At 49.8% G+C, this 27,593-nt stretch overlaps 1 protein-coding gene and 1 pseudogene across 1 annotated transcript in view; both read right to left on the bottom strand.

Moving 5' to 3' along the window:
- Nucleotides 1–1,564: 1,564 nt before the first annotated feature.
- On the bottom strand, nucleotides 1,565–6,442 carry LOC105535742 (annotated as a pseudogene).
- A 5,634-nt stretch (nucleotides 6,443–12,076) lies between these two features.
- Nucleotides 12,077–27,593, bottom strand: part of DLG5 (discs, large homolog 5 (Drosophila)) — a 155,354-nt gene continuing 139,837 nt past the window's right edge. The window contains exons 28-33 of the mRNA XM_011974879.1: nucleotides 26,889–27,085; nucleotides 17,741–17,884; nucleotides 17,353–17,480; nucleotides 16,116–16,225; nucleotides 15,278–15,387; nucleotides 12,077–13,834 (exon numbers count right to left, since the gene is read on the bottom strand). Coding sequence (XP_011830269.1) covers nucleotides 13,731–13,834; nucleotides 15,278–15,387; nucleotides 16,116–16,225; nucleotides 17,353–17,480; nucleotides 17,741–17,884; nucleotides 26,889–27,085 — 793 coding nt within the window. The 3' untranslated portion in view covers nucleotides 12,077–13,730. The remainder of the gene's footprint in view (nucleotides 13,835–15,277; nucleotides 15,388–16,115; nucleotides 16,226–17,352; nucleotides 17,481–17,740; nucleotides 17,885–26,888; nucleotides 27,086–27,593) is intronic.

Raw genomic sequence — 27,593 nt, forward strand, 5'->3', positions numbered from 1 at the left:
TGTCTGCCATGTAGTAGGTGTTTTGCAAATATTAGAGCCCTTTCCCATGGTGGTGCACACTGCACAAGACCAGAGAAGTCCAGACCTTTTATCTTTCTGGTCCCATCCAGTCATCACCCATAGTGAATCCCGAAGGCAGCATCTCCACCCACAGTGCTAGAGGACCACCGACTCCTCCTAGTTCTCAGGGGAAACCTCCCTGCCATCTTCTTCTTGGTGGTGGCCAATATACATTTCTTTCTTCACTTCCCAGGACGTTTGAAGTACTTGGTGTCCCTCCCTCCAAGCTCCTCCCTTCCCTTCAGGTCTCAAGGTCTCATCCAACACTTCAAGCTCAAAATATTACATAAGCATCAAGCGGGTGAGCCCAGACAGGCACTCTTCCTTGTCCAATTTCGGGAGAAGATCTCTATTCCCTGTGACCCCAGGATATACAATGGCTGTTCTACACTCAGCAATCACTACATGTGATTCCCAGGGCAGGGGCTGCAACTCTTCTGCTAAGGGCTCCCCCACCCCCACCTCATACACACACACACCCCAGTCTTCTCTGTCTTTCTTGAGGACTCGTTAGTGTTTTGGTAATACCTTTGCCAGGGAAGCAGGCTCTCCGGGATGCACTTTGAACCTTACCCTACTGACATGGACTTGCGTTCTCTTACCTCTAGGCTCCTTGCCTGGCAGTTCTGCATTTTCGGACTCCCCTCCTCTGACGAGTCCATTTGCCACCACAGCAGTAACTGCAATAGGGTCACGACACCTGTTTTCTGTGTTATGTGGAAAAAAAATTAAGATACTGAACATTTATGTATGCTACCTTCTGGGTGTGAAGGAGGGAGCAGGAATTCACATTTGATTTAGCTGGTATCTGCAGAAAGCAGCAGTAGGGATTAAGAAATGGATAAAAATAGTGTTACTTTTTGGGATGAAGAGTGGCATGAGACTGATATCTATATATATGTATCTATATATCTATACATAGATATAGATATTTGGAGGTGTTGAAACCTACTTGATTTATTCTGATTATTTAATACACACTGATGTAACTGTGATCCCAAAGTGTGCAAAGTTAAAGCCTTCAACTGCAGCTGAGGAGAGGGCAGGAATTGTACACCTGGGGACGGTGGTGAGTCAGGAATGGCAGGCAGGTGGCCATGACCAGGGCAGCCTCCTCCCCAGGGCCAGTGATAGGGGAGTGGCCTGAGGAGCAGGACCCAAGGGTAGCCCAGGGCTGCGGAAGGGTGCAGAGACCTCCCCTTGGCCTAGGTCAAGAGCTCAGAAGTGCCACATGGCTGAGGGGGCAGTGGCCCTGGAAGGGCCACAGGCAGGGCCAGGAGAGCACCATTTCCTGGGGGGCTGAGGGCACGGAGGCATCCTACAGGAGAAGCCAGGAGGGGCTGCCTGCCCCTGGGGTGGGGGCCAGGCTGGAGGAGCAAGAAAGACCTAGGGCAGGTGCAGGGCCTGAGAGTCCAGCTGGCCGGGCTGGCGGCGCTCCCAGGGCAGCCTGGCCCAGGGAGCAGTCCTGACTCTGCAGGGGACGCTGAGCAAGAGGCCACAGACCCCTCAGGACCTCCCCTCCTCTCTCCCTAGAAAGGAGCTGGGGAACCTGTAGTGCAAATCTGTGGATCACTCAGTGATGGAGGGAGACTGTGCCCGAAGGTGGACACTGGGGTGCACCCCCTCCACCACCTCAGCTTCCACTGCTGTCCTCAGTATAGCCGCTTCTCATAAGAGTGCAGGCCATGGACACCACCCTCAATCTGGACCGACATGGTCCGCTTCTCAAACTTGAGGTCTCCTGAGTACATCATGGATCGAAGGACAGACAGGCTGTGGGTCCCGATATCCTGGCAGCCATGCTGGATGCCCACTATGAGACAAGGCTTGAACTTCTGAATGGACCCTTTGTCCTTGATGGAGCCCAAGACACCCTGTGTGATCTTTACCTTATCCCCCTCGCTGAGGGGGGATTTCTGGCTGCTTCTGCTCTTCTCCATGGCATCCAGTGAGCCCATGCCCTGGTACTTCTTGAGCTGCACCCCGTCTGAGAAGTACTCGCCAGGTGCCTCCACAGTGGTGGCCAGCAGGGAGCCCATCATCACTGTGGAGGCTCCAAGGGCCAGGGCTTTGACCACATGCCCCATGGTCAAGATCGGCTATGATGGGCACATCAAAGCACTGGGCATACACGGCCACCTTGTACACAGCAGTGCCCTGGGGCCAACTGCAGGCCATCACTTCCTGCGTGATGCAGATGGAGCCGCAGCCCATGCCCAGGCACAGCCCGTCCACACCAGCATCAATCAGGTTCTTAGCCTGGGCTGCTGTCACCACGTTCCCCCTAATCACCTGGAAGTGGGGGTACTTCTGTTTGATGTAATGCACCATGGTGATCTGATACACTGAGTTCCCTTGGGACAAGTCCAAGACTATGACGTTGACGCCCGCCTGGGTGAGCAGGTCCAGGCAGTATTTGTCATCCTCACGGGTGCCCATAGCTGCCCCCCACAGCAGCAGCTTGTGGCAATCCTTGGAGGTCAGAGTGTAGTCTCGATTCTTCTTCAGGTCGGTGCAGGCAATGATGGCCACCAGCTCATCACGATCACTGACGATAGGCAGCTTCCCTTTCTTGCTACACTGCAGGACCTCATTTGCCTCTTTCAACGTCATGCCTGCTGGAGCCACCACCAGTTTCATCCTTGGCGTCATTATCTCACTGAGGAAGGTGGTGTGGTCCCTCTCAGCAAGATGTCCCTTGACATCTCGGGAGGTGACGATGCCCAGCAGCTTGCTGCCCATGGTGCCCGTCTCAGTGAGGAGGATACCAGAGAAGCCATGCTGCATCTTGGCCTCCAGCACATCACCCACGGTGTGCAAGGGGCTCAGCATCACGGTGTCTGTGATGAAGCCCTGTTCAAACTTCTTGACCTTCCGCACCTCGTTGGCCTGGAACTCTGGGGTGCAGTTGTGGTGAATGATACCAATACCTTCCATCAGAGCCATCCCGATTGCCATGTCAGCCTCTGTCAGTGTCCACAGGGAAGGAGATCAGCGGCGTCTTCAGCCCTTGCGGGTCAGGGCTGAGGTCAGGTCCACCTCATCAGCTATGAAGTCTATGAATCCTAGGAGAATCAGGAAGTCGTTGTAGGTGAGGCCGTTGGTGCTGGTGAAGAGCTGCTGCGCGGTGAGCCTGTCCTCGGGCACGTAGCCAGTGCCGCTGCTGATCAGGCAGTCTGCAAGGCTGCTGCGAGACCCGCAATGGACATAAACAACCGAGTGGCCACCTGCACAGCCACACTGCTGCCACAGGCCAGGCAGGCCAGGCGGGCCAGGGGCAGGGGCTCTCATGTATATATTTTTTATATCCCTTCTATTTTTGGGGAAAAAAAATGCCCCAGGAAGGTCTGATCACCAAATCCTTCCAGAGAGTGGTCTTCCAAGCCAAGGCGGTTTTCAGTCCCACCCACTGAAATCATCCAGTCCTTCATTCACCTATGTCAACCCAGCTCGGAGGTGTGACCTGCGAGATCCTTCATGCAATCAAGAAGTCAGGCCTCCACCTGGTCCTGGGGGTCATCTGAGGCCCGCAGTTTTGGAAGAGGAACTGGCTCCCCACTGTGGGGACATGTACCATGCCCACTGTGGGCCTGTTTTTCATCCCTGAATTCACCCCCCACAGAATGGTTGTCATATCTAGCTATCTAATAAGCTTGAGGGCACTGTGTCCCCTGCGGGATGTCCCCATGTCAGAGCCCACATGCTTGACCATGCAGGCTGATGCAGTGACAAGCACGAAATATCGTGATTATAGTTCCTGCTCTCCTTTCCAGGGCTTTGAGCCCAGCACATGATGTTGTGTGTTTCTTGTTCCACCAACTGGCTGCTGTGGAATGACTAGGAAACCTCTTGGATGAGGGTGGCATCTGGGCACAGGTCAAACTTTCTGAGAGTCTTTTTAACCTCTTTCACTGCAGCCAGGAATGGCTGGTTCTCTGCTGCTGCTTGCAGGGACTGCCCCATCCATACACGGGTCTGTGCTGGCTTTTGTCACCTGGGCATGTACGGCCACCATCTTGCCTGCTCAGCTAGTTCCATCCCTGGGTTCTAGAATGATGTCATAATGATGCCCATTATGACAGATCAGCCCAAGGCCGCACACTGACCTAATCAATAAACAGGTGGGGCAGAGCTGTGATTAAGAAACTGAGTCAGTCAATTCCCACTTGTGAATAGACAGCATGAAGGCTTTAAACCTCTCTGAACCTGATCAGCATTGGCAATGACCTTCTGCAGATCCAACAACAGCACAGAAGAACATATCATCAGGAATACATTTGGATATTGACACAACTTCATCCGCAGTCGGCTTGTCATCCTGAGCTCCCTTCCCAGGCAGCGTGGATATTGCACTGGATTTTGCTGACCAGGGAGTTGGGTTATAAGCGGTAACTCTAACCTCTTAACACTAGCAACATTGACAGTACCATATAATCCATCTATTACACCACACAGGAAAATCAAGCCCAGCGGTACAGGACAGAAGAACTGACTCCAGCCAGGATCAAGCATTGCTTTGGCATTGTTCTCCAATACCTGGGCCTTTCTTCTCCAATTGTTGGGGTAACCGGAGTGAGGAGCCTGAGGGGACCCAAAGATGTTCTCCTGGTAGGATTCCCCGCCATGGTCTTCTGCATTTGTAGACATTTTGATTGGTTCCATTTCTAAGAGCCAATTATCTGTGCTTTAACGTGAAATAAGGAACCTGCCTTCTGATCTTCAAGAATATGTACATGGACACACACCTTTCAGATTCAACTCTGAGATTTTTGGTTTTAAACAAACAATTGTGTTCATCACAAATGAAGAGTCCCTCAAGCAGCAGCCTCCTGAAATCACCTGCTGAGTCCAAATCTTGTAGCCCTTAAAAATACTATTTTTACAAAGTAATAAGTATTTAGGGTGCTATGAAAAATGCAACTCGAAAAAGTACATTGGTTTTTAAGAACAAGAGGAACTATTTAGAAATTATACAACATATTAACAAAAGTAAATATTTAATATATCTCAAACACAAAAATGTAAAAACCGGTTACCAAACATCAAGAAAAACTTAGACTTGTAAAATGCATTTAAATGTATTTTATCTTCATTCTATTATTAGCAGATAATCTTAATAAAAATGAGCTGTTAAAGCAAAATATCATGTAATTTTAGATTTATCACTTTCTATTTCTATGGAAAAGCAACACCAGCATGCATTGTTGCTGAAAGTGAAACAGTTTTCTGATTCTGTTCTGTTCCACTCTGTGTTCTGAGATGTGTATCAGACACCAGCCACACACCCTAGATGTGCTCGGGGCACAGCCTGGCCCCACACAGCACTCTAGTCTGCAGGTGGGCACCTAAGGCCCTATCATCCCCACTTCTTATTGTCATATTTACTTATTTATCAGCACCTCTACCCATCTTTAAATGACTTAAGTGAGAGTACATTAAAGTAGCTTAGATGTTCCTAAGCTTCCGCAGAGCACGTCGCATCTGTGACAGCAATTCAGAAAAAGAACAAATTTTATTTTATTCTTAATAGTACACAGCATAAGAGAACAGCTTAGGCAGTTTACTGTAACTGATGGTCCTGATGTCCTTATCTATAAACGAAAAACTCCCCACAGAAGCTTCTGTAAGTATAATGTTAAATAAGTCTGTAAACACAAATAACAAGAATGTAATCCAAATGCTCAGTTATGGGAAACTGGTGAAGAAAGTTACTGGTAAACCCACTGTGATGATGATGATGTGTGTGTGTGTGTATGTGTGTGTGTGTGTACGTGTCAGCTTGGCTCAGTGACAGTCCTTAGTTATTTAAGCTAGGTGCTGCTGTGAAGGTATTTTGCAGATGTGATGGATATTAAGAGAGTATCCTAGGCTGGGCGCGGTGGCTCACGCCTGTAATTCCAGCACTTTGGGGGACCGAGGCGGGTGGATCACGAGGTCAGGTGGCTCACGCCTGTAATCCCAGCACTTTGGGGGACCGAGGCAGGTGGATCATGAGGTCAGGAGATCAAGACTATCCTGGCTAACACGGTAAAACCCTGTCTCTACTGAAAAATACAAAAATTTAGCCAGGCGTGGTGGTGGGCACCTGTAGTCCCAGCTACTTGGGAGGCTGAGGCAGGAGAATGGCGTGAACCCAGGAGGCGGAGCTTGCAGTGAGCCGAGACCACACCACTGCACTCCAGCCTGGACGACACAGCGAGACTAGGTCTCAAAAAAAAAAAAAAAGAGTATCCTGAAAGATCTGGCTGACCCTGACATAATCAGTTGAAAAGTTTTAAAAGCAGAAGCCTAAAAAGGCCTTAAAAGCTGAAGCTTCCCTGAAAAAAAGAAATTCCACCCATGGGCAGTGGCGTCTGCCGTACTTGTGCCTGCGGAGTTCCATTCTGCTCATTCTCTTCCCTCCTGACTGTCCATAGACAATAGCTGTGGTCTGTGCCCATGACCTCCCTGATTCTGGACTTGCTTAGCCAGCACCCACAATCCAATTCCTTTAACAAATTTGTATATATATGAGAAAAATACTGGTTCTCCTCTCTAATTAAAGCCTGGCCAACACACCCCAAAATTAGAAGGGGATGCTGCTGTTAGAAGGAATAAGGTATACATTTTAGGCCTTTCAAGACTCCAATAAATGATAGTAAAATAATAGCAAAGACAAAACTTACTTTGGGGTTAAGAAATCACAAATTGCATAAACTTAATTTTGCTCCCCTATTAAAATCCTATTATAAAACAGTAAACATAGTAAAAGAATTTCTTTTAAAAGGACACTAATTTAAGAAATACAGAGAAAGCAGAGAGGCAACAACCACAAAATCATTTTGGGTTGAAATTCCTTAACAGACCTGATAATACCACATCCAAAAACAGCAGAAGAAAATGTTAAGAATCTTTAAATACACAGAACTGTGGCATTGTTACCCCACAGAAGTTGGGGTGGAGGGGACGCTTAAGTACGGAATGGGTAAAAGCTGGGCGAGAAACCAATTCCTAGTTTCCAAGCCACAGAGCTACAGCCTTTTCCTCGACATGGCCGAAGCTAGGAGGTTTATTCTCTAGAGAGTGTAAGAGAGGTCTGGAACTAGGGGATGCCAGCACGGATCCAGAGAATGGGCGCCACACTGAAAACAAAAGGATGAAGTGACCACATGCTGTCATGCTGAATGCAGAGTGCGAGGAGTCCCAGCCTTCTTCCCCTACTGGGCTCAAAGATGCGGCCAGGCCAATCCTTCCGGTCACATAGGAAGGGGCCCCTTGGGTAATCTGGCAAATCTCTGAAGACCTAAAGAGACCACTGCTGCGCTTCCCCAGTGAATAGCCCAGCTAGACCATCCTACAGTGAAACTCAAAAGACTCAAAAGACCGCACTCTCACCCATTTGATCTAGACTTTTACATTTCCCAGGCTTCATCATTAGTCAACACCCAGTGATTACCTGACACCTGAGGTTAAAGCCTCTCATGTGCAAAACCAAGACCAAGGCAAAAAACAAAACAAAAACTTAGAGGAATTGGAATTATGTGGGATGAAGAAAAAATATACTATCCTCAGATAAGATATTGTATTCATGAAACAAGTACAGGAAGATATAAAAGAGTTCTTGGAAATTAAGAACATGTTAGCAAAACTGAAAAACTCAACAGAAGGGACTGAAGGATGAAAGTTGACTGCATCTCCACAAAATAAGAGTAAAATGACCAAATGACACTGGAGCAACCAAACAATGAGGGAGCTGGCTCGACCCAGGGGCTCACACCTGTAATCCTAACACTTTGGGAGGCCAAGGTGGGAGAATCATGAGGCCAGGACTTTGAGACCAGCCTGGACAACATACTGAGACCCGTTTCTACAAAAAATTTAAAAACTGGCTGGGCGTGGTAGCGTGTAACTGTAGTCCTAGTTCCTTGGGAGGCTGAGGTGGGAGACTCGCTTGAGCCCAGGAGTTGCAGGCTACAGTGAGCTATGATTGCACCACTGCACTCCAGCCTGGGTGACAGAATAAGATCTTGTCTTAAAAAAAAAAAAAAGAAAAGAAAAGAAAACGAGGGAACTGTCCCGGATCCCCAGCACACAAATAACTGAAGCTCTAGAAACAAGAGGGAAGCGGTCTGCAGCAGATACCCACAGCCCTTGCTGTTTTGGCTCTCAGGGTCTGCGTGGCCACCCCAGCCTCCGGCCTCCCAACCCAGACATAAAAATCCACACACCAGGATGAACAGACTTTGCTAGTTTTTTGTTTGTTTGCTTTTTTGAGATGGAGTCTTGCTCTGTCACCCAGGCTGGAGTACAGTAGCACGATCTCAGCTCACTGCAAGCTCTGACTCCTGGGTTCACTCCATTCTCCTGCGTCAGCCTCCCGAGTAGCTGGGACTACAGGCACCTGCCACCACACCCGGCTAATTTTTTGTATTTTTAGTAGAGACGGGGTTTCATCATGTTAGCCAGGACAGTCTCGATCTCCGGACCTCGTGATCTGCCTGCCTCGGCCCCTCAAAGTGCTGGGATTACAGGCGTGAACCACCGCACCCAGCCACACTTCGCTAGTTTTTACTTCGTCCAGCCCTGTTCAAGAAGAAGATGCATAGGAGAAGATAAGCCCAGGGACCCTCCTGTGGAGAAAGAATTCAGATCCGTGGCTAAGCTTTTCTCCTCAAGTGTTTCCTCACAGGAAACAGGTTCATCGAAGGAGAGGAAGACAGGAAAATCAAAAGAAGTCAACATTCCCAGGAGATTCTCAGAAAAATAGAGAAGAGGTGTCAAGATGACAGCTGGCACCAGACCCCGAAGGCAGTGATTCTGGTCAGGAGCCACTGGCACCAAGATCTCTGCGGGTTTCCTGCAGCTCAGCTGAAGACAGGTTGCCCAGGTGATCCCATCCACATTCTTTCTACTCGGCTTATCTGGACATGATGGAAAAGCTTCCCGCCCTCCAGATCAGCTGCAGTCCTCAATCCATCCCACAGCTGTGCTCGGCTTTGACTTCCTCCTGAAATCGAAAGGTCAGCTGTGGGGACTGCAAAAACAGAACTCAGCAGCCGGCACCCTCCATCCACATTCTTGCCAGATGATCAGGGTCTTGTCCATGGATAGGGCGGCCCTGATGGTGGCAGCCCTGCTACACCCAGGACTCATTCAAGCCTTGCTGCTCCCTAGCTTCCCCAGAAGGGCCCCTCGTAAATTCTGGGGAAAGCTGAGGTCCACTCTGACCTTGAGATCACATTACGTTCTCCAGCAGACTTCATTCAACTTTGGGAACATGGTGCTTTCCCCACACAGCTAATCTGTGCTTTATGCTCAATGTTTTTAAAACCGAACAATATGTGAAGAGCAAGGAAATTATTAACTACAGGTCAGGCTAGCGCTTACTTTGGTGGAGAGCGTGGGGCATTCAACTGGGTGAAGGCATACGAGTGCTTCTAAGGTAGTGGTAGTGTTCTGCTCCTTAAAGATGGAAACACTATCCATTTTTCTCTTTAAACTATACATTTATGGCCAGGCACAGTGGCTCATGCCTGTAATCCCAGCACTTGGGGAGGCTAAGGTGGGAGGATTGCTTGAGCCCAGGAGTTCAAGACCAGCCTGGGCAACATAGCAAGATCCCATCTCTACTTAAAAGCAAAACTATACATTTATATTGGATATGCTCTTCTCTAGGGATGACATCTTTCACAGTTGGGGGAAAAAAAAGATAAAAACACACAGTAATAGGGAAAACTAAAGGGGAACCATCAGGACTCCAGAGACTATATTCTATAAAGGGAGAGCAAATGAAATAGTATGGACAGACAAGAGAAGGCTGAGGGAACCCACAGGCCAGAAAAGTAGCAGAAGGGGCAGTACAGAAGGTCCGCCCGCCATAGAGCCCCCATCCGCTGAGGTCCACCATTCACACACGAGCACGTGCGCCCTTGTCTGCAGTTTATGTTCACTCTGCATCCCTTCCTGTACTTCACGTTTCTCTTCATCCTTGACATCATGACTCTTGTGGCCCTGTGTCTCATCAACCCCACAGGAGGCAGCAGCTCAGCTTCCTGGAGCAAGCCACTGGTTAGTCCACTGCTGTTGAGCCTCAAAGCTTTGTCTCTGCTGGAAAGAAAGGCCTGAGGCTTCTGGCTGGTGCTCGGCTTCTCCTGCAGAGCCGCTCAGGGTCCGCGCGTAAGCATGAGGTCTCCTCCTGCCTTGAAGCTGGGGTTTCCCGTAACCTCTGCTAGGCCAGGAGCAAAGTCAAGCTCCATTTGAGTCCTGTTGCCCACGAGTATCACAGAATCATAGCTGTTAGCATGGGAAGGGGCCGCAGAGGTCATCTCGTATTCAATTTCTTGGCCTCATGGCTGGAGTTGAAAATCTGCTTTTCCAGAATGATATGAGCCAGTGTGAGACAGACACCATCTCCAGGAGGCCCATTTGGCTGTGCCCACAATCCCGCCCCCCAGCATGGTCTCCATGTGGTGTAAATAAGCCTCTAACCCACCAGGGTACAAATCCTCTCAGGGCTGCTTGACAGCACGTCTTGGGGCTGCCCTGCAAGGCCCGTGTGTCCAGAAAGAGCAATCTTAACTGTTGCTTAAGAGTTAAGAGTTAATCTTAAGAGTGACTTAACTGCCTTCCATTTGAAAAAGACATAGCATTTTTCCCCCCTTCTAATTATAAAAGAAAACCAAGGTGCCTGTAGAAAATCTGGAAATTACAGAAAAATCTAAAGAAGAAAATAAAATCACAATGACAGAAGTGCAACTGTGAAGGTTTGGCATCACATCTGAGCTAGAAACCACTCCTAAAACCACTAGCCACTGCCCCAACCCCCACACCCCCATCTGCCCAGCCAGTGACTTAAAATCGATGGTGTTAGACCGGGAGCAGTGGCTCACACCTGTAATCCCATCACTTTGGGAGGCCGAGATGGGCGGATCACCTGAGGTCAGGAGTTCGAAACCAGCCTGACCAACATGGAGAAACCCCGTCTCTACTAAAAATACAAAATTAGCCAGGCATGGTGGCGCATGCCTGTGATCCCAGCTACTTGGGAGGCTGAGGCAGGAGAATCACTTGAACTCGGGAGGCAGAGGCTGCGGTGAACCAAGAGCACGCCATTGCACTCCAGCCTGGGCAATAAGAGTGAAACTGTCTCAAAAAAAAAAAAAAAAAAAAAAAGATCGATGGCGCTGCTGCCCACTCTGAGGATGGCGCTGGGTGTGGGCTGTCAAGGAGGCAGGCCTTGTCCCTACAGACACAAGGGCCCACTCCAACTACCAGAGCCCTGCACAGCTCTGTGACACCCCGTACCCACAGGTGAGATCAAGACTGCAGGGCCATGGTGGAACTTTACCCAGCAGGAAATGATGAGGGAGGCATCCACACCAGTCTGCCCCCACCAGCCTGGCCACCAGTGCAGTGTGAGTGAGGCTTCTGGAGAACATTCTGCCCCCAAGTCCCTCCAAGAAAAAGGATCAGAGAAGGAGGGCTCTGCTCTGCCCCAGGCCTCAGACCTGGCTTCCTGCAGCTAAAGGCCCAGCCTGCAACACGGAGTTCAGGCCCACGTGGCCTGTTCTGGGAGTCCGGCAATGCTGGGTGATCTCCCAATGTGATGCTGTCAGGTGCCACAAAGCAGCCCCCATGCAGGTGGGGCCATTCCCAGCCGGGGGCCCCAGACAGGGCCCTGACTGAGAATGCTGCCCAGTGCACTCAGTTCACTCCCTTTTGCTTTTCCCAAGCCTGCAGAATTGAATGTGAGGGCCAGAGGGCAGGCTCTGGGTCTCACACAGATGGGCAGCCTGGCTGCAGTCACCAGCTCATGCCACACTGGACAGATGGGCGGCAGGGAAGGGGAGGAAGAAGTGAGAGAGAGACTGACGCAGCAGGTAGCAGGGACGTGAATTGTCATGTGAGCCAAAAAGAAACTACACAGCAGCCAACTCCAGCTACGTGCTGCAGAGAAGAGCAGCTGTCTCAAGTTTAGAAATACAGGAAAGCTGACCGACTAGGAAGAGATTAAAAACTCGCATCTTCAAACACAACCTTACAGAAATTGACCTTTATTTGTTGTACTAAAGCCTGTTTAACTTTTGATACAAAGTAACATTTTAGTACAGAAAATCCCAGTCTGTCAGCTCAGTACCTGTGTGTGCACACTGTACCATCTCAGTCCCACTCTGCCTGCAACTTAGAAAACAGCCCCTACCCCCAGAGGGTCTGCGAGTTAATACCTTGAGAATAGTCTACAGTTTTTCATAGTTTGTCTGAGCTAGAAAACTTGTACCTGTAAAACAAAGGACAGCATTGAGGACTGAAACTTGTCTCTTTTTTGAACAACTGTGCAAGAAAATATATCCCTTTTTAAAAAACATCAGTTATGGCTAAACTACAATCTAGTGTCTAGAATTACAAAGAATAAAATGAAATCAAAGATTTCTCGCTAGTAAAATGAAATGTTAGGAACAGTATTAAAATATAGGTCCTACCCCAATGACACTTACACAGAGCCCAGTACAGTACCTATTATTAACAGGACGCACAGCTTAAGGAGGAACCACATCAAATCTTCAGCCAGACATATCCAGCCTCAGAAGTGCAAAAAAAAAAAAAAAAAAAGCCTAAACGAAGACACCCACATTGAGTAAGGTGCATGCCGTGAGTGCTGTAACCAAGATTAAAAAGACCTTAGTTTTTCTTTTTAGACTGTTGATAGTGACAACAATAACCATTATGCATCCCCTAAAAGCTCTCAATTCAATGTCTGAAACATGAATGTTTTCATATTAAAAGGAACTGATGTACCTGCCACCCTCTAAAAGGTTTAAGAATTACCCTGCAAACATTGCACTGATGAAGGCTGTCACGACTTACAGAGCCTAAGGAGGACCCAATGGCAGGCATCAGCATAGCTGACACCACCTGGACCCCACCGCGGCCCTGCCCACGCAGCTCTCACAGAGCAGACACAGTGCTCAAGTAATAAGCACAGATGGAGGAGAAACGAGAGGCTGTGGAAGGCAGGAGAGAAAGGCCGAGAGACGAGTTTGTAAGAACACCAAAGTCACCTTCCCCAGTGTGGGAGGAAAATGCCAAAGGCACTGGTTCTGCTGCCACAGGCAGTCTGAGCACCTGCAGTTGTGACGTCCTTCCAGGAGAGGTGCCACCAAGGAGCAGGAGCTTTGTCAAAGCTCTGGTCCCACCAACAAGAACCTCCCAAAGCAAAGCAGCCCCCATTGAGGTTCCAAGGTCGTTTTGCTGAAGACGGGAACGAAACCAACACCAAAGCGACAGGGGTTGACAGAGGGGGCAGGGGCTGGGCACCAGCAACATGGAGCCGTTCAAGTAAACATAAACCACCAAATACTTAGAAAAGGTTTGTAAACGAGTGATCCAAAAGGTTCTCTTTGCAGCATCTCTGATCAGCTGGCTAAAGAAAGGTGGGTGCTGAACCCGTCTTTAGTGTTATCTGTTTTGTGTTAAAGAACACGTGTGACAGGGGCAGCGGGTGCGGGCCTGGGCCTGGATCGCACGCAGCTGTGGCCCTCTGTCTACAAAGGAGGTGCTTCTGGGTCCTGGTTCTGGATCCTTCCCCTGCATGTTCATAGACGGACAGACTTCTACTTTGAGTCGCTAGAAAAGAGCTGAGCCTGGCGTCCCCTCAGGCGGCCAGCTGCAGTCATCCACAGCACAGCATTCTCCTAGAGCGGGCAGGCTGGAATCCACAGGACTTTATTTTGTTCTTGATTGACCATTGCCAAGATCTGAGTGCAAATGCTTGACAGGGCTCCTCCCTGGATGACCCCTGCAAAAGAGACCCCCAGACACATGTCATTCAGCTCAGAGTTAAGACCCCAGGTTTGAGGCAAGGCAGTACAGTTTGCACTCTTTCTACTGTGTGGCTGTCTGCTTTGAGCTACTTGGCACTCTGCTCCATCCCCACCTGACTCTCCTTCACCAACAAGAAACTGGGAAAGAAAATTGCCCCTCGTGAATTGATCACTCACATGTAAACTGCCCACTCCACTGCAGTAATACCCTGGGTTGGGTTTGCGATGGTTGGGGGAATCCCAGGGCATCAGAAAGAAGTTTGGAGGACATGTAGCGGTGGTCTAATCGTTAGCAGGATTCTGCAGGAAACGACCAGTTTAAGGAGCCAGACAGCTCATGGCCAAGAGGAGAGTCACAGCACGATGATGACTCCAACTCGGGCCAGCTCTGTACTATAGGAGTTTGACGCCGGGGTCTATAGACAGCAGGCCAGGGGAATTCCAGTGTGCTCCACAGAACAGCACCTGGACACAAACCAAGCCCCCACTGCAACAAGCCACGCTCAGAAACTGACAGTGAGTGTTTAGAAATGGGACGTTTCTAACGGAGTGCTATGGAAACGGGACGTCGTAATTTTATGTCTGTTGAATCTAACAAGAAAAAAATGGAGCTTACCTTTTCCAAGTTTTAGAGTTTTAAAATTTTCATCTCTCTAGAAATTGTCAGTGTATTTGGCTAAATACCAGTCTGTGAGGAATTGGAAATGAAAGTACACATATGCGCACACACACACAGGCATGCACACCTGCACATGCACATACCTACACACACACGGGCACCAAGTCCAGGTCCCTGGACAAGATCATAACACTCTCCACAATGCAATTAGAATCCCTGTCCCATCCTCTGTGACTGCAAATGCTAATACCCTGCAAATGACAGACTTTCCTCAAGAGGCTGAATGAAGGCCGGAAGGTGAAATAGAACCACACTTTATTGAGTTTGTTTCACTTTGAAGACCAGAGATGGTAAGGGGGGAGCAATTTTTTTTTTTTTTTTTTTGCCAAATCCCACTGCAAAACTGGCCTGCCCTGGAGGGTGCTAGGGACAGATGGGCCCCTAGCCACTGCTGGCACACTGGGGGCTGCTGCAGTCCCTGCCATGCCTGAGGACACTGTGGCTGCACTAAACGGCACCTGTGCTGCGAGACAGACCCACCACTGCACATGTGGAAACGAGTGGGCAAGCCAGGCAGGACCTGAGGCCAAGATCAGTGAGCTTAACATTCAACCCGTGAGAATCCTGACACTGGCCAGGGGCTGCAATCTGAACACCTGACTTGTCAGCAACGTGCTCATGACAGCACTTGGGAGCATGTAGGCAGCACGGGCTTCTCCACAGCTATGAAAACTGTCTTGGGAAGCCTCTGCTTCCTTCCCTGCTGCCTGCTCCCCGCTCCAGGCCCACGCACACCTACCTGTGAAGTACCTGCTGTACTCCTGCTCAACCTTCTGCGCCGCCTCAAACTGCTCTTTGGAATGCCTCTGAGTCACCTTGTCCCTCAGGTAGATGGGGTCTCTCTGCTCCCTGTGGGAACAGCCCGACACCAGGCTGAGCACTGAGCCTCCTCCAGGCCCTCTTTCCTTCCTCTGTCCAGGCTAACAGGGGCCCCATCGAGGCAGGGGTAGGCTATGGGGGGAGGCCCCACGTGCTCCCCACATAAAGCGCAGCAACAGTCTGCAGGCTGCGGGGGAGCTCTGGGCAGAGAGGGCGGAGGCAGGGCACCCCAGTGCATGCACTTGGAGCAGACGCACCAGCAGCCCCAGCACAAGTCCCAGAAGCTCAGCAGCACAGAAAGCCAAAATGGAGCATGGTCTTGGTGAGCCCTTGGCCCAACCAGCACAGGAGCCGAAGCTCAGCGAAGGCAACAGCTCCTGAGTCATGAGCCAGCTCGGGGCTGAGTGGGACTCTGCCCAGGCCACCGGCTCCCCTGCTCCTAAGCAGCACGTAGAGAGGAAAGGGGGCTGGGGCAGGAGGGGAGCTGCGCAGACCAAGCTGGCCATGCCCAAGGAACAGTGGCAGCACCCAAATGGCAGACGGGCGTGGGGAAGGGGCTGCGCTTGGCTGACACCACCTCTGAGTAGGGGACAGGGCCGAGAGGTAAGGGTCATTTTCTACATGTGCTACCTATTTCAAGACCCTCGGCCCATCTCTCATTCCTCAACCCCCCACCCCAACACACCCTGCTCCCCACTTGGGCTCCCAGCCATAGCTGTGACAAGGCCCCGGAGGAGCCCAGGGGGCCAGTCACCTACTTGACGTGCTTGGCGCTCTTGTAGTGGATGAAGATGACAATGGGGTAGATGTGCATGTGGTGCAGCCGCTCGATGGCGTGGGGAGCGATGTCCAGGAGGCAGTGTCGGTTCTGGGGGTAGGGGGTGCAGAGTGAGCCCTGGGGGGCAGGGAGGGGCAGCCAGCGCCCTCTCCTGCCACCAGCAGGACCCACCTCACCTCACAGAGCTCTACCCACAAACAAGGCAGTAAAGTCACATGGTGCACCGTGGGGAAACCGTACCCAGGAAACTCCCAACAAACCCCACTCGCTGTGATGAAGGCCAAGGATGGCAGCCAGGGCTAGTGGGGCCCGGTGGGGGGTGGCCAGCCCAACTCCAAACTTCCTTTCCCGCCTTTGCCCAGATACAGGGACTTTCTGAAAGCCCTGCCCCACCCTGGCCTCTGAAGCATTATTTTTGCCAGACTGAGCGAATGAAGAGCCAGAGTCTGGTGAGCCTTTATGTGGCTGGGACTGAAGTACGTCTGTCGACCCAGGCCTCCAGGTGGAGTGCAGGCCCGTGCACTCCCCACCCCTAGATGCTCCTCCAGGGCATTCCCCCCACTAGAGCTCGCCCACTTTCAGCAGTGAGAAGCCAACACCTTCATCTCACAGAGAAGGAAAGCAAAGCCCAGCGAGCAAGCTGAGCAGCCTGGAGAAATGCAGCCCAAGGAGCGGCCATGTCCTCCGACTCTGAGTGTTTGCTCCGCCAGCACTCCCCACAGATGTCCCCGCCCTCATGTTGCCTAGGATGTTCGAAGGCACCAAGAGACATAGCCCTTTTAGGGGCAGGGACCCTGAGGGAAGGTACGTTCCTGTCCCCAGAAGGTGCATGTGAAATTGTTCGGCACATGCATTTGGGGACCCCGTTCTGGAATGCCCTGCAAGAGGCCTTTCTACAGAGCTCAATACTCTCATCAGAGATGAGACTCCCCACCACCCGCCAGAGAGGGAGACGGGCGGCATGCACACAGGGCAGCTCCTCCACCCCCGCCAAGGGATGTGCCTGCAGCTCCTCCACCCCCGCCAAGGGATGTGCTTGCAGAAACACACAGCAGCCATGAGGGCAAGCCCAGGCGCAGATGAACTCAGACTAACACAACACGGTGGGCTTAAGGTCTGAGAGCCGCTGGGGCAGAGGATCACGGACCAGGGGCCCAGACCTGTGCACAGGGGGTCTAATACTGGATGCCTAACCCTCAGACTGAAGCCCTGGGTACCTTTTCTGTGATCTCCTTTATTGACGCCACAGTGGTCACATCGAAATGGCCGCTTCTCCGCTTATAGTCGACAAACAGGCAATCTTTGACACCCCGCTCAATGGCCTGCTGGGAGGCCTTCATCACCTCTGCAAAGCACAGACACAGGAATCAGGGAGCCCCAGGCCCTGCTGAGCCCCAGCAGAGGGAGCAGGGGAAGAATACTGCTCAGCAGCTGTCAGTACCCAGTCCTGCCGTGCACGAATCTGACCCACGTCAGGAGGCTCTGAAATACTGCGAAATCCGCCCCCCAGTGCTGCCGCCCACTGTGCACAGCTGGGCAGGCAGGCGCACAGGGACATAGAGACAAAGAACCCAGTAGGCATAGAGGGTGCCCCGTGTCCCTTACCAAGGGGACATCTGCAGAACTTGCCAGGCGCCTCATTCACCAGCATCTCTTTCACCACGTCCAGCAAAGGCCCCAGAATCAGGACAGGCCTCAGAGCGGCACAGTCCACCTTCTGGACCCGCTGATAGGCCAGGCTCACCGAATCTGAGGGAGAGAGAGCAGCAGCGTCACAGACCCAGCGTGGAGTGGAGGACCTGAGTGGGGCTGGGGTACCCCGCTCCCCGACCTTGCCCACTCTGGTTTGCCTGGGACTCCCCCAGCTTCAGCACTGAAAATCTCATGTCCCAGGTACACCTGGGCATCGTCACCCCTGGAGTCCAGCATGAGCACCCCCCACGCCCTCTGTGAACACCAGAGGCAGCTGGTCTCAACCACTCATCCCAGAGCTTCCTTCGGCTCTGATTTTTCCTCGTGGGTCCACACCTGCTTCCCCTGCTTCATCTCCATTGTCCTCTGCTCTCTGGCAAGGCAACCTCTGGGGTTTGGCAGGAGAGCTCCCACTCCCCAGGAAGGTGTGGTCAGTGTAACCCAGACCTGCCCAGTGACAGAGGTGAGGCCTCCCCCATCTGCACGGCTAGAACGCATGAGTGCTGTGAGCCAGCTCTGGCCATGCAGTTGAGGATAACCCTTAAGAAACAGAAGAGTCACAAGATGGGACCTGGGTCCTGGATGATCCTCAGAACACAACTGCCTCTCCCACATCACCCACAGCTCAGGCTTATAAATGACAGAGAAATAAACTGCCCATCATGCTTAAGCCACTGTTACTTGGTTTCAGTTAAAGCAGTCAAACCAATATCCTAGTTGATACATGCAGTAAACCTCCCCTTGCACCAAATGAATAAAGTCCTTGCAGGGAGAACACGGTCTAAAACCCAGCAAGTATCTTCCTGGCATCTCCCTAGTATAAGTCACCATGCTGGCATATCAGAAACATAATAAAGAACAGAACACAGAGTTCCTGCCATTAAAAAGGGCACGCTTTAACTAGAGTCACAACAGAGCAACACATGAACAGCAAGACAGCACGCAAGAGCTGCCTGGCAATTCCAGGAGCGACAGGCTTCAGTAGACACTGTGGCTGGATGACAGGGTGAAGAGACCACTTGAGCAGGCCCAGGAGGCAAGTGGGATGAGAGCGGTGTCTCCAGAAAGAGCAGGGCAAGAGGGTAAGTATGGAGGTGACAGGGAGGGCAGAGCACAAGATGGCAGCAGGCTTGGGAGGAACGGTCCATGAGAGGCTCGGCCTGGAGGGATCTGTACGCATATGCAGAGCAACGAGTGACTGCAGAGTAGGCACAGGGACCAGGAGGCAGAGGTCTCAGGAGAACACAAGCACAGTGCCAGCTGCAGCAGCAGGCTCCATGAAGACCAACCTGTGGGCAAACTCAGGGGGAATAAGTCAAGTCTCTCCTCTTCCCTTGCCCTGTCCCCACGTGTGTTTTTAGAAGTGATCTCTGCTGGGAGTGGTGGCTCACGTCGGTAATCCCAGCACTTCGGGAGGCTGAGGCACGTGGATCGCTTGAGGTCAGGAGTTTGAGACCAGCCTGGCCAATATGGCAAGACCCCATCTCTACTAAAAATACAAAAATTAGCTGGGTATAGTGGCGTGCGCCTGTAGTCCCAGCCACTTGGGAGGCACAATAATCACTTGAACCCAGGAGGCGGAGGTTGCAGTGAGCTGAGACTGTACCACTGTACTCCAGCCTGGGCAACAGAGCAAGACTAGAGCTCAATAAAAATAAATAAATAAATAATAAATAAATAATAAAACTGATCATTATCCACATACATCCATACAGTCTTTTACACAGCATTGCCTAACCTGGTGACCAGCAGCTCTGTTGTTTAAAACTGGAGGGTTTGGTGGTCACATTCACCACCTTGGAACCCCATGTGGTTCTGAGTGAAGGTTCCGAGGAGGAGTCAGGGGACAAAGAACTTCCTCTGAGAGGAGTTTACATAAACAAATCCTTTCTGTAACAAATCCGAACCTCATGGATAAGGCCAGCAACTCCTCTCTGATACCCCTTCCCCAACCCCAGTCCCCACCGGCCCCCTTGAAGGTAACCACTATTATGAGCTGGAAGTGTACCCTAGTTCTCATAAACTGACTTTTATATGCTAAAGGAAACCTGAAATATACATTGTTTAAGCGTGTCTGTGGATATTTTGTAACTCGCTCCTTGTCTGGGGCTGTGTTTCTGGGAGGCATCCCTGGTGATTCGTGGTGGGCCTCTCTACTCCTTTTGGGCATGCCATGAACACTTCCTCTGCATCGACTTATCCACTTCCTTGCTGATGTACACTACGTCACCGTTCCCTCCATTTACTGGTATAAGAATCATATTCTCAAATTATGGCACAGTCACTGTAGGGTGGAATTCAATATAGTGCTTAAAAGAATGGTTTGGAAGAATATTACTGATATGGGAAGATGCTAACAATATGATAGTGGAATTATCTGGATGAAAATGGTATAATGCAGTGTGATCCCAGTTTTGTTGTATTAAGTAAAAAACTGGAAAGAAATACATTAAAATGTTAATGGTTAAAAAAATCATATTCTCCCTTACTATTAACATTCCACATTGTGGGGTACCAATTTAGGAGATTCCTATTCCTCCCTGACAATCTTGTTTGTCAGAGGTCCTCACAATTACAGAATCGTAAGACTAGACAGCATCTTATGAGTCACTGACTCCAACTGGAGAAGAAAACCAGCCTATCCAAGGTTACAGCTGATCAGGGCACAGCAAAGGCATGGTCTTGGGGGTTCCAACCTTAGACCATACTGCAATGGCTTTCTTTAAAAGGTGCTGTGGACTGAACTGTGTCCCCTCAACATTTATATGCTGAAGCCCTAAGTCCCAAAGTGACTACATTTGGAGGCGGAGTCTTCAGGAGGTAAGTTAAATGAGGTCAGAAGAGTAGGGCCCTAATCTGATGGAACTGTGGCTTTTTAAGAGGAAGAGACACCAGAGATCAATCTCTCTGTCTCCAACATGTGAGGACACAGAAAGGAGGCAGCCGCGTACAAGGCAAGATGAGAGCCCTCACCAGAACCAACCACACTGGCACCCAGGTCTCGAATTTCCAACCTCAAGAACTGGGAGAAAATGAATTCTTGTGATTTAAGTCACCTAGTCTGTGGTATTGGTTTTTTGGGTTTTTTTGTTGTTGTTTCTGAGATATGCTCTTGCTTTGTTGCCAGGCTGAAGTGGGTGGCACAATCATAGCTCATTGAAGCACTGAACTCCTGGGCTTAGGTCATCCTCCAGCCCCAGCCTCCTGAGCAGCTGGGACTACAGGCACACGCCACCACGCTTGATTAGTTTTTTAAAGTTTTTGTAGAGATGGGAGTCTTGCCATGTTGCCCAGGCTGGTCTCGAACTCCTGGCCTCAAACAATCCTCTTGCCTCAGCCTCCCAAAGTGCTGGGATTACAGGTGTGAGCCATCGTGCCTGGCCTGTGGTATTTGGTTATGGCAGCCCTAGCAGACTAAGATAAAAGGAAAACCAGTCCTCCATATATTCCTGAGACACTCCCGCACAAGCCCCTAAAGGGGCAAGCATAGAGACATGCAGTGTCCTCTGGGTGGTGGAGAGTTGAGTCCACTTAGGAGACCATTGTGGGTGGGTGCACAATCAGCGGGGTGGGGGGTACCAGGGATGCTATGTGGCAGCTGGAAGCAATAAACTAAAGCAGGAATTCAAAACGCACTGTGCATTAGAATTACCTGGGGTAACTTTTACACTACTACATAGGTATTACTATTCCCAGGTATAATGGAACAGCTTGCATCATCCCTTGGAGAACAACTAGAAAATCTGGGTAAAAAATGAGAAATATCTTTTTGAAGGCATCGTAGAGTGGCAGAGACAAACAGGATTTGAGATGCCAAGATCCTGGAGAGAAGGAAATTGGAGTAGTAGAAGCTGACATTCTGCAGGCCTTTCCCCCTTCAGAGCAACTAGAGACTTCTAAAGTGAGAGTGAGGGGCAGAGAACCCAGGCAGCGGGCCGCTGCTGAGGGCTGAGAACCCGGGCAGAGGGCCGCTAAGGACCGAGAACCCACAAAAAGTTTCTGAAAATCTCCAAAGCAGGTGAGATCGAAACGGAGTTCAGGGCTGCCACGACCTGATGGGTCATGATTCCAGAGGAAGGGAAGGGCAAAGAACTAAGTCTGATATCAGAGGTTTTCCCTTAAAACTATTTGCCAAATTCTTAAGCTGTGAAAAGCAAGAAGCTAAGCATCTAAGAAAGTCACTGAGACACTGAGCAGAGTAGAGTGTTCCATGGCCTCCCAGTGCTGAAGAGTGAGAAACTGGAAGTCAAGGCTCCCTAGCGAGGAGCGGCACTAAGGAACACCCCAGGCTGGGACCACCGGTGGGCCGCCCCCTAGGGTCAGGGTGAACCACCAGCTGCACAAAAGCTGCAACCCATCCTGAGGTCAGCTGAGCCTGTGGCTGAATCGAGGTGATCTGTGAGCAGCGGCTATCTCCAGAGCAGAGGGCAGACCCTCTCTGGAGGCCAGCAACATCACTCAGAGCCCCGAAAATCCCCTAAACATAACTTCTGACATCTCAATAAACAATAACCAGGCATATCATGGGGCAGGACCAAGAAAAACAAAGACCACAGAAAGAGACTCGGGGATGACCACACATGACAGTTACCAAACGCGGTCTTTAAAAAAATATGACTAAAGTATTTAAGAGGACAGATGACAAGAGGGAAAGTCTCAGCAGAGAATTAAAGCCTGGTAAAAAAGAACCAAGTAGAAACTCTAGAGTGATAAATAAAACACAATTTCTGAAAGTAAGAACATAATGGATGCAACAGAAGAGTGGAATAATGAACATGAAAAAAGGTGACTAGAAAACAACCAGGCTGGCTGAATCATGGAGAGAAAGAAAGAAGTGGAAAATACAGGAGAAAAAGAGCCCAGAAGATAGGAGACAGACATGGTGTGGTCGAAGACTGAAAACCCCGAGGAGAGGCGAGGTCAGCACAGAAGCAATATGAAAGAAACTGCAGCCAGGAATCTCCAAAACCGACCACACCACCAAGCTATAGATGTAAAAAGCGCTAAGAACCTTCTGAGCAGGATAAACATAAAGAAAACCACACGGTGGAAGCATGGTATGGTAAGAAATTAAGAAATTTCTTTCTGAGAAAGAAAGGCAGAGAAAACCCTACCCACCCATGGTGGTGGACGGGTGGTGGCACTGCCTTCGGCACTGAGCCTACAAGGATGACTTCTCACCTGCAATGAGCATGGCAGGCTGACAAGTGTCCCCCAAAGACTGATTCACGTCCTAAGCCCCAGATCCCATGAGCATTACCTTATGCAACAAAAGAAGCAATGATTCAGTTAAAGGCCTTGGGAGGAGGGGCTTTTCCTGGAGTATCTGGGTAGGTGGGTCCTAAATAAAACCCCATGGGTCCTCTGAGAGGCAGAGGGAGTTGACAGACAGACCCACGTGAAACGGGAGGTGACGTGAAGACGGAGTGGATGAAATTTGAAGGTGACAGTGATGTGGCCACAGCAAAGGCCTGGTGGCAGCCACCAGAAGCTGGCAGGGGCAAGGAACAGGCTCTCTCCTCAAGCCCCGAGGAAGCGAAGGCTGGCCAACAATTTGACTGACCCAGTGGTCCTGAGTGTGGACTTCTGGCCTCCGGAACTGGGAGGATAAACCCGTGTGTTTGAAGCCACATACAGTCTGTGGTAATTGGGTACAGCAGCCACGGGAAACTACTACACAAAGAGAGCCATGGACCAGGAATGGTATCTTTAAAGCACCCAAGTAAAACATCCACCAATCTAAAATTCTATATCCAGTGAAAATCTCCAAAAACGATATTAAAATGGACATTTTCAGACACAAACACTGACAGGATGTGTCCCCAACAAACCTGCATTATAAGAAAAACATTTCTGCGAGTTGTTTAGCAGAAAGAAAACAAAGTAAGAAAGAAGCACAAAACTGCAGGAAGGAATGAGGAGCAATGGAAATGTAAAAGGCAAAAACTGATGAATAACTGATGTGCAAATGGATAGACTGAGTCGGAGTTAAAGTAGCTGTAGAATTAAAATGAGAAAAGTATGGCCGGGCACAGTGCCTTGTGCCTGTAATCCCAGCACTTTGGGAGGCTGAGGTGGGCGACTCACTGAGGTCAGGAGTTTCAAGACCAGCCTGGCCAACATGGTGAAACCCCATCTTTACTAAAAATACAAAAATTAACCACATGTGGTGACAGGTGCCTGTAATCCCAGCCACTTGGCAGGCTGAGGCAGGAAAATTGCTTGAGCCTGGGAGGCGGAGGTTGCAGTGAGCCGAGATCTCACCACTGCACTCCAGCCTGGGTCACAGAGCGAGATTCTGCCTCAAAAACTAAAATAATAGTAAAATAAAATGAGAATAGTATCAAAGCTAGAAAAGAGACAAATGGAGTTAGTGGTTTCCTGTTTTACAATTATCAGGGAAGTAGTCAAAGCAATGATTTCTCCTAGCAGTAAGTCAAAGGTGCACACTGTGACATCTAGTTTAACCCCCAAAAGAATAAAATAGAAACAACACTAGTAGATGTGAAAGGATAATAGTAGATGGTATAGTGGCAGAATAAAACAAACACATGATTCATTTTTAAAAAGCAAGAAGGAAGGGACAAACATAGATGAGGTAGAATGAACACAAAACAAACAGTAAGATGGCAAATGTCTACTTTATGTAATAGGGTAAATACTCCTGATGAAACAATCAAGACTGTCACAAGGGTGTTCAGATTGTGGAAATTCCTCACGCTGCTCACTTTTCTGTAAATGAATGTGCGCATTGCTGTATGTATGTTACACTTGGATAAAATTTTTAAAAAGACACATTGCCACAGTGGATTTAAAAAGTCCCACATGCTGCTTACAAGGGATATTTAAATATAAAGTGATAGAAAAGTTTGAAGTAAAAGAAAAAGATAAACTGTGCCAAAGATAACCAAAAGAAAACTGGTAATGTCAATAAAAATATCACATAAAATAGACTTTCAGCAAGAAACACTCCTGGAGATCAAGAAGGGCATTTTATAATGATAAAAAGGTCAATTTACCAGGAAGGTATAACAATGCAAAAGGTGTATGTACCTCACGACAACTTCAAGATATGTACTGAAAAAGACCTGAAGAGCTAAAAGGAAGAATAGACAAAGGGCTATTTTTCAAAGACGCTAACACCACTGGACAAATGCCAAATATACCGGAAATGGCACCTGCAGAGAAAGAAGCAGAGGGCACAAGAGTGGAGACCAAAGAGAGTGAAGGAAAACCAAAAAGCAAAATAAGAGAGAAACCTTGCCTTGAATAACAGGTTGGCAATTTTTATTTATTTATTTATTTTATTTTATTTTTTTGAGACAGGGTCTCACTCTGTTGCCGGGGCTAGAGTGCAGTAGCATGATCACAGCTCACTGCAGCTTTGACCCCCCAGGCTGAAGCAATCTTCCTGCCTCAGCCTCTTCAGTAGCTGGAACTACAGGCATGAGCCACACCAGGCTAATTTTTGTATTTTTTTTAGTAGAGATAGGGTTTCACCATGTTGGCTAGGCTGGTCTTGAACTCCCTGCCTCAAGTGATCCACCCACCTCAGCCTCCCGAAGTGCTGGGATTACAGGTGTGTGCCACCATGCCTGGCCTAAACTTTTTCTATAAGGGGCAAGATAGTAAATACTTTAGGCTTTGAAGGCAAAACGGCAAAATTAAGCAACTGTTATCAGCAAAGGGCTAACAGATTTTTTACATCTTACATTTAAAAAAGTGTAAAAACCCATGTTTAGCTCACAGACCATCTAAAAATAGGCAGTGGTCCAGACTCAGTCCATGGCCAATAGTTTGCCAACCCTTGTCCCAGCTGATAGTGACAGGGGGCCGTGAACTACAGTGTGATCCACTCAACTCCCTAGGCCTAAGGTCTTCATTGTGAAAAGGGAAGGGAGGGAGGGAGGCAGCCAGCTGCCCTACACTCTGCTGCTCACTGCCGCCCCCATACCTGATTGCCAGGGAGGGTATGTTCTAGGACAGTAGACACACACCAGGGCCCTGGGTGCCACGCTCCTAAGGACCTCTTGCTTTAAAGGACAAATGCATCCTTTCCACAAGGACTGTTTACTAGGGGATGTCTCACATCTCCTATTACTCAACTCCAGCCCAGGATCAGCATCTTGTCCCAGAAGTATCATATAAGAGTTGTTAATGAACAGAGGACTGAAGCCAGAAATGCAGACGTTCTGCAGAAACCAATGGCTCTTGGTCACTACCAAGCAGCCTGTAATAACCTAAAAACAAATGGCAAGCAAGGCACTCAGCAGAGATTGCTTTTTGCCTACCCAATAGCCATCCCTCCATTCTTTCTTAGTAACTGAACCTCGTACTGAGGCCATGCACCCAGCTGAAACATGCCTTTTCTTCTTGTTTTAATTATTATTTTTTGAGACAGGATCTTGCTCTGTCACCCAGGCTGGAGCACAATGGAATGATCTTGGCTCACTGCAACCTCCGCCTCCTGGGTTCAGGCGATTTTCCTGCCTCAGTCTCCCAAGTAGCTGGGATTACAGGCGCATGCCACCACACCTGGCTAATTTTTGTATTTTTAGTAGAGACAGGGTTTCACCACGTTGGCCAGGCTGGTCTCGAACTCCTGACTTCAGGTGATCCACCCACCTCGGCCTCCCGAAGTGCTGGGATTAAAGGTGTGAGCTACTGTGCCTGGCCAAAACATGCCTTTTTGACCTCTCTTGCACATGCGAGTGGACAATGAGATGTAAGTTGAAGTCACAGGTTAGGGCTTCCAGATAGCTGCTGAAAGAGGCACGCTCAGCTGAGGCACACTTCTGCCTTACCCCTTCCTTCCTCCTGCTGCCTGAAACAGGGATGTGCTGGTTGCACTGACAGGCAGTGACCGGGAGGATAGAAGCCACACCCCATAGATGTGGCTCTGAAGATGGCAGCACCCCCCGACCAAGCCAGACACACACCTTCAGACTTGTGCACAACGCAAAGTAAGCCTCTCTTTTCTTTAAGTCCCAGTTGTGGAGCTCCTGGATCCACAGCAAACCCCATCTGGAGAGCCCACTGGAAAATGAGCTCGGCCACTTGCCTTCAAAGAGTGGAATGGAGTCATTGGAAAAGGCATCCAAGGAGAGTAGGTCTTTCCCATCCTTGGATCCGCTGCGTTTGTGCTTGTGTTTCCTCCGAAAAAAGGACCGGCGTGCAGCCGCCGACAGTGTCTTTGTGGCGCTATTATCATCTTTGACTTCAGACATGCTGAGCCTCCTGGAGAATTCTTGGTCCATCCTGTGGCACAGGGGACAATGCTGGGCAGGGCCATCGAGACCCTGCTGCCTTACCCTACCCGACCTTCCTGGTGAGAAAAGCAAGGGTGGGCCAGGCACCAGGCTCCCCCTACACTCCTTGGCAGGTCTCAAGGCTACATCTCCTCCCACGCCCCTGGGACCCCTCGGTACATCCTGTGGGGCGACACGAACACCAGCACCAGGGCAAGCTCTCAGAGCAGGTGATTTTTTCTACTACAGCATATTCAGCTCAGTGTCAAAAAGAACTGCTAGGACAGCCTTCACTTGGCGACGAGTTACACTTCCTGCCATAGAAGGGAAATGATGCAGGGATGCAGGCTGCCTCGAAAACATGCTCAGTGACGAGCCAGACGAAAGGCCACACTATGCAATCCCATCCACACAGGAGTCCAGACAGGGAAACCCGTGGGTATCAGAAGTGAAGTAGTGGCTGCCTAGGGCTGAGGGCTGGGTGGGAGGACAGTAGGCTAAGCGGCTGACAGCTAATG

This window comes from Mandrillus leucophaeus, unplaced genomic scaffold, assembly GCF_000951045.1.
Source record: "Mandrillus leucophaeus isolate KB7577 unplaced genomic scaffold, Mleu.le_1.0 Scaffold15, whole genome shotgun sequence".
NCBI lineage: Eukaryota > Metazoa > Chordata > Mammalia > Primates > Cercopithecidae > Mandrillus > Mandrillus leucophaeus.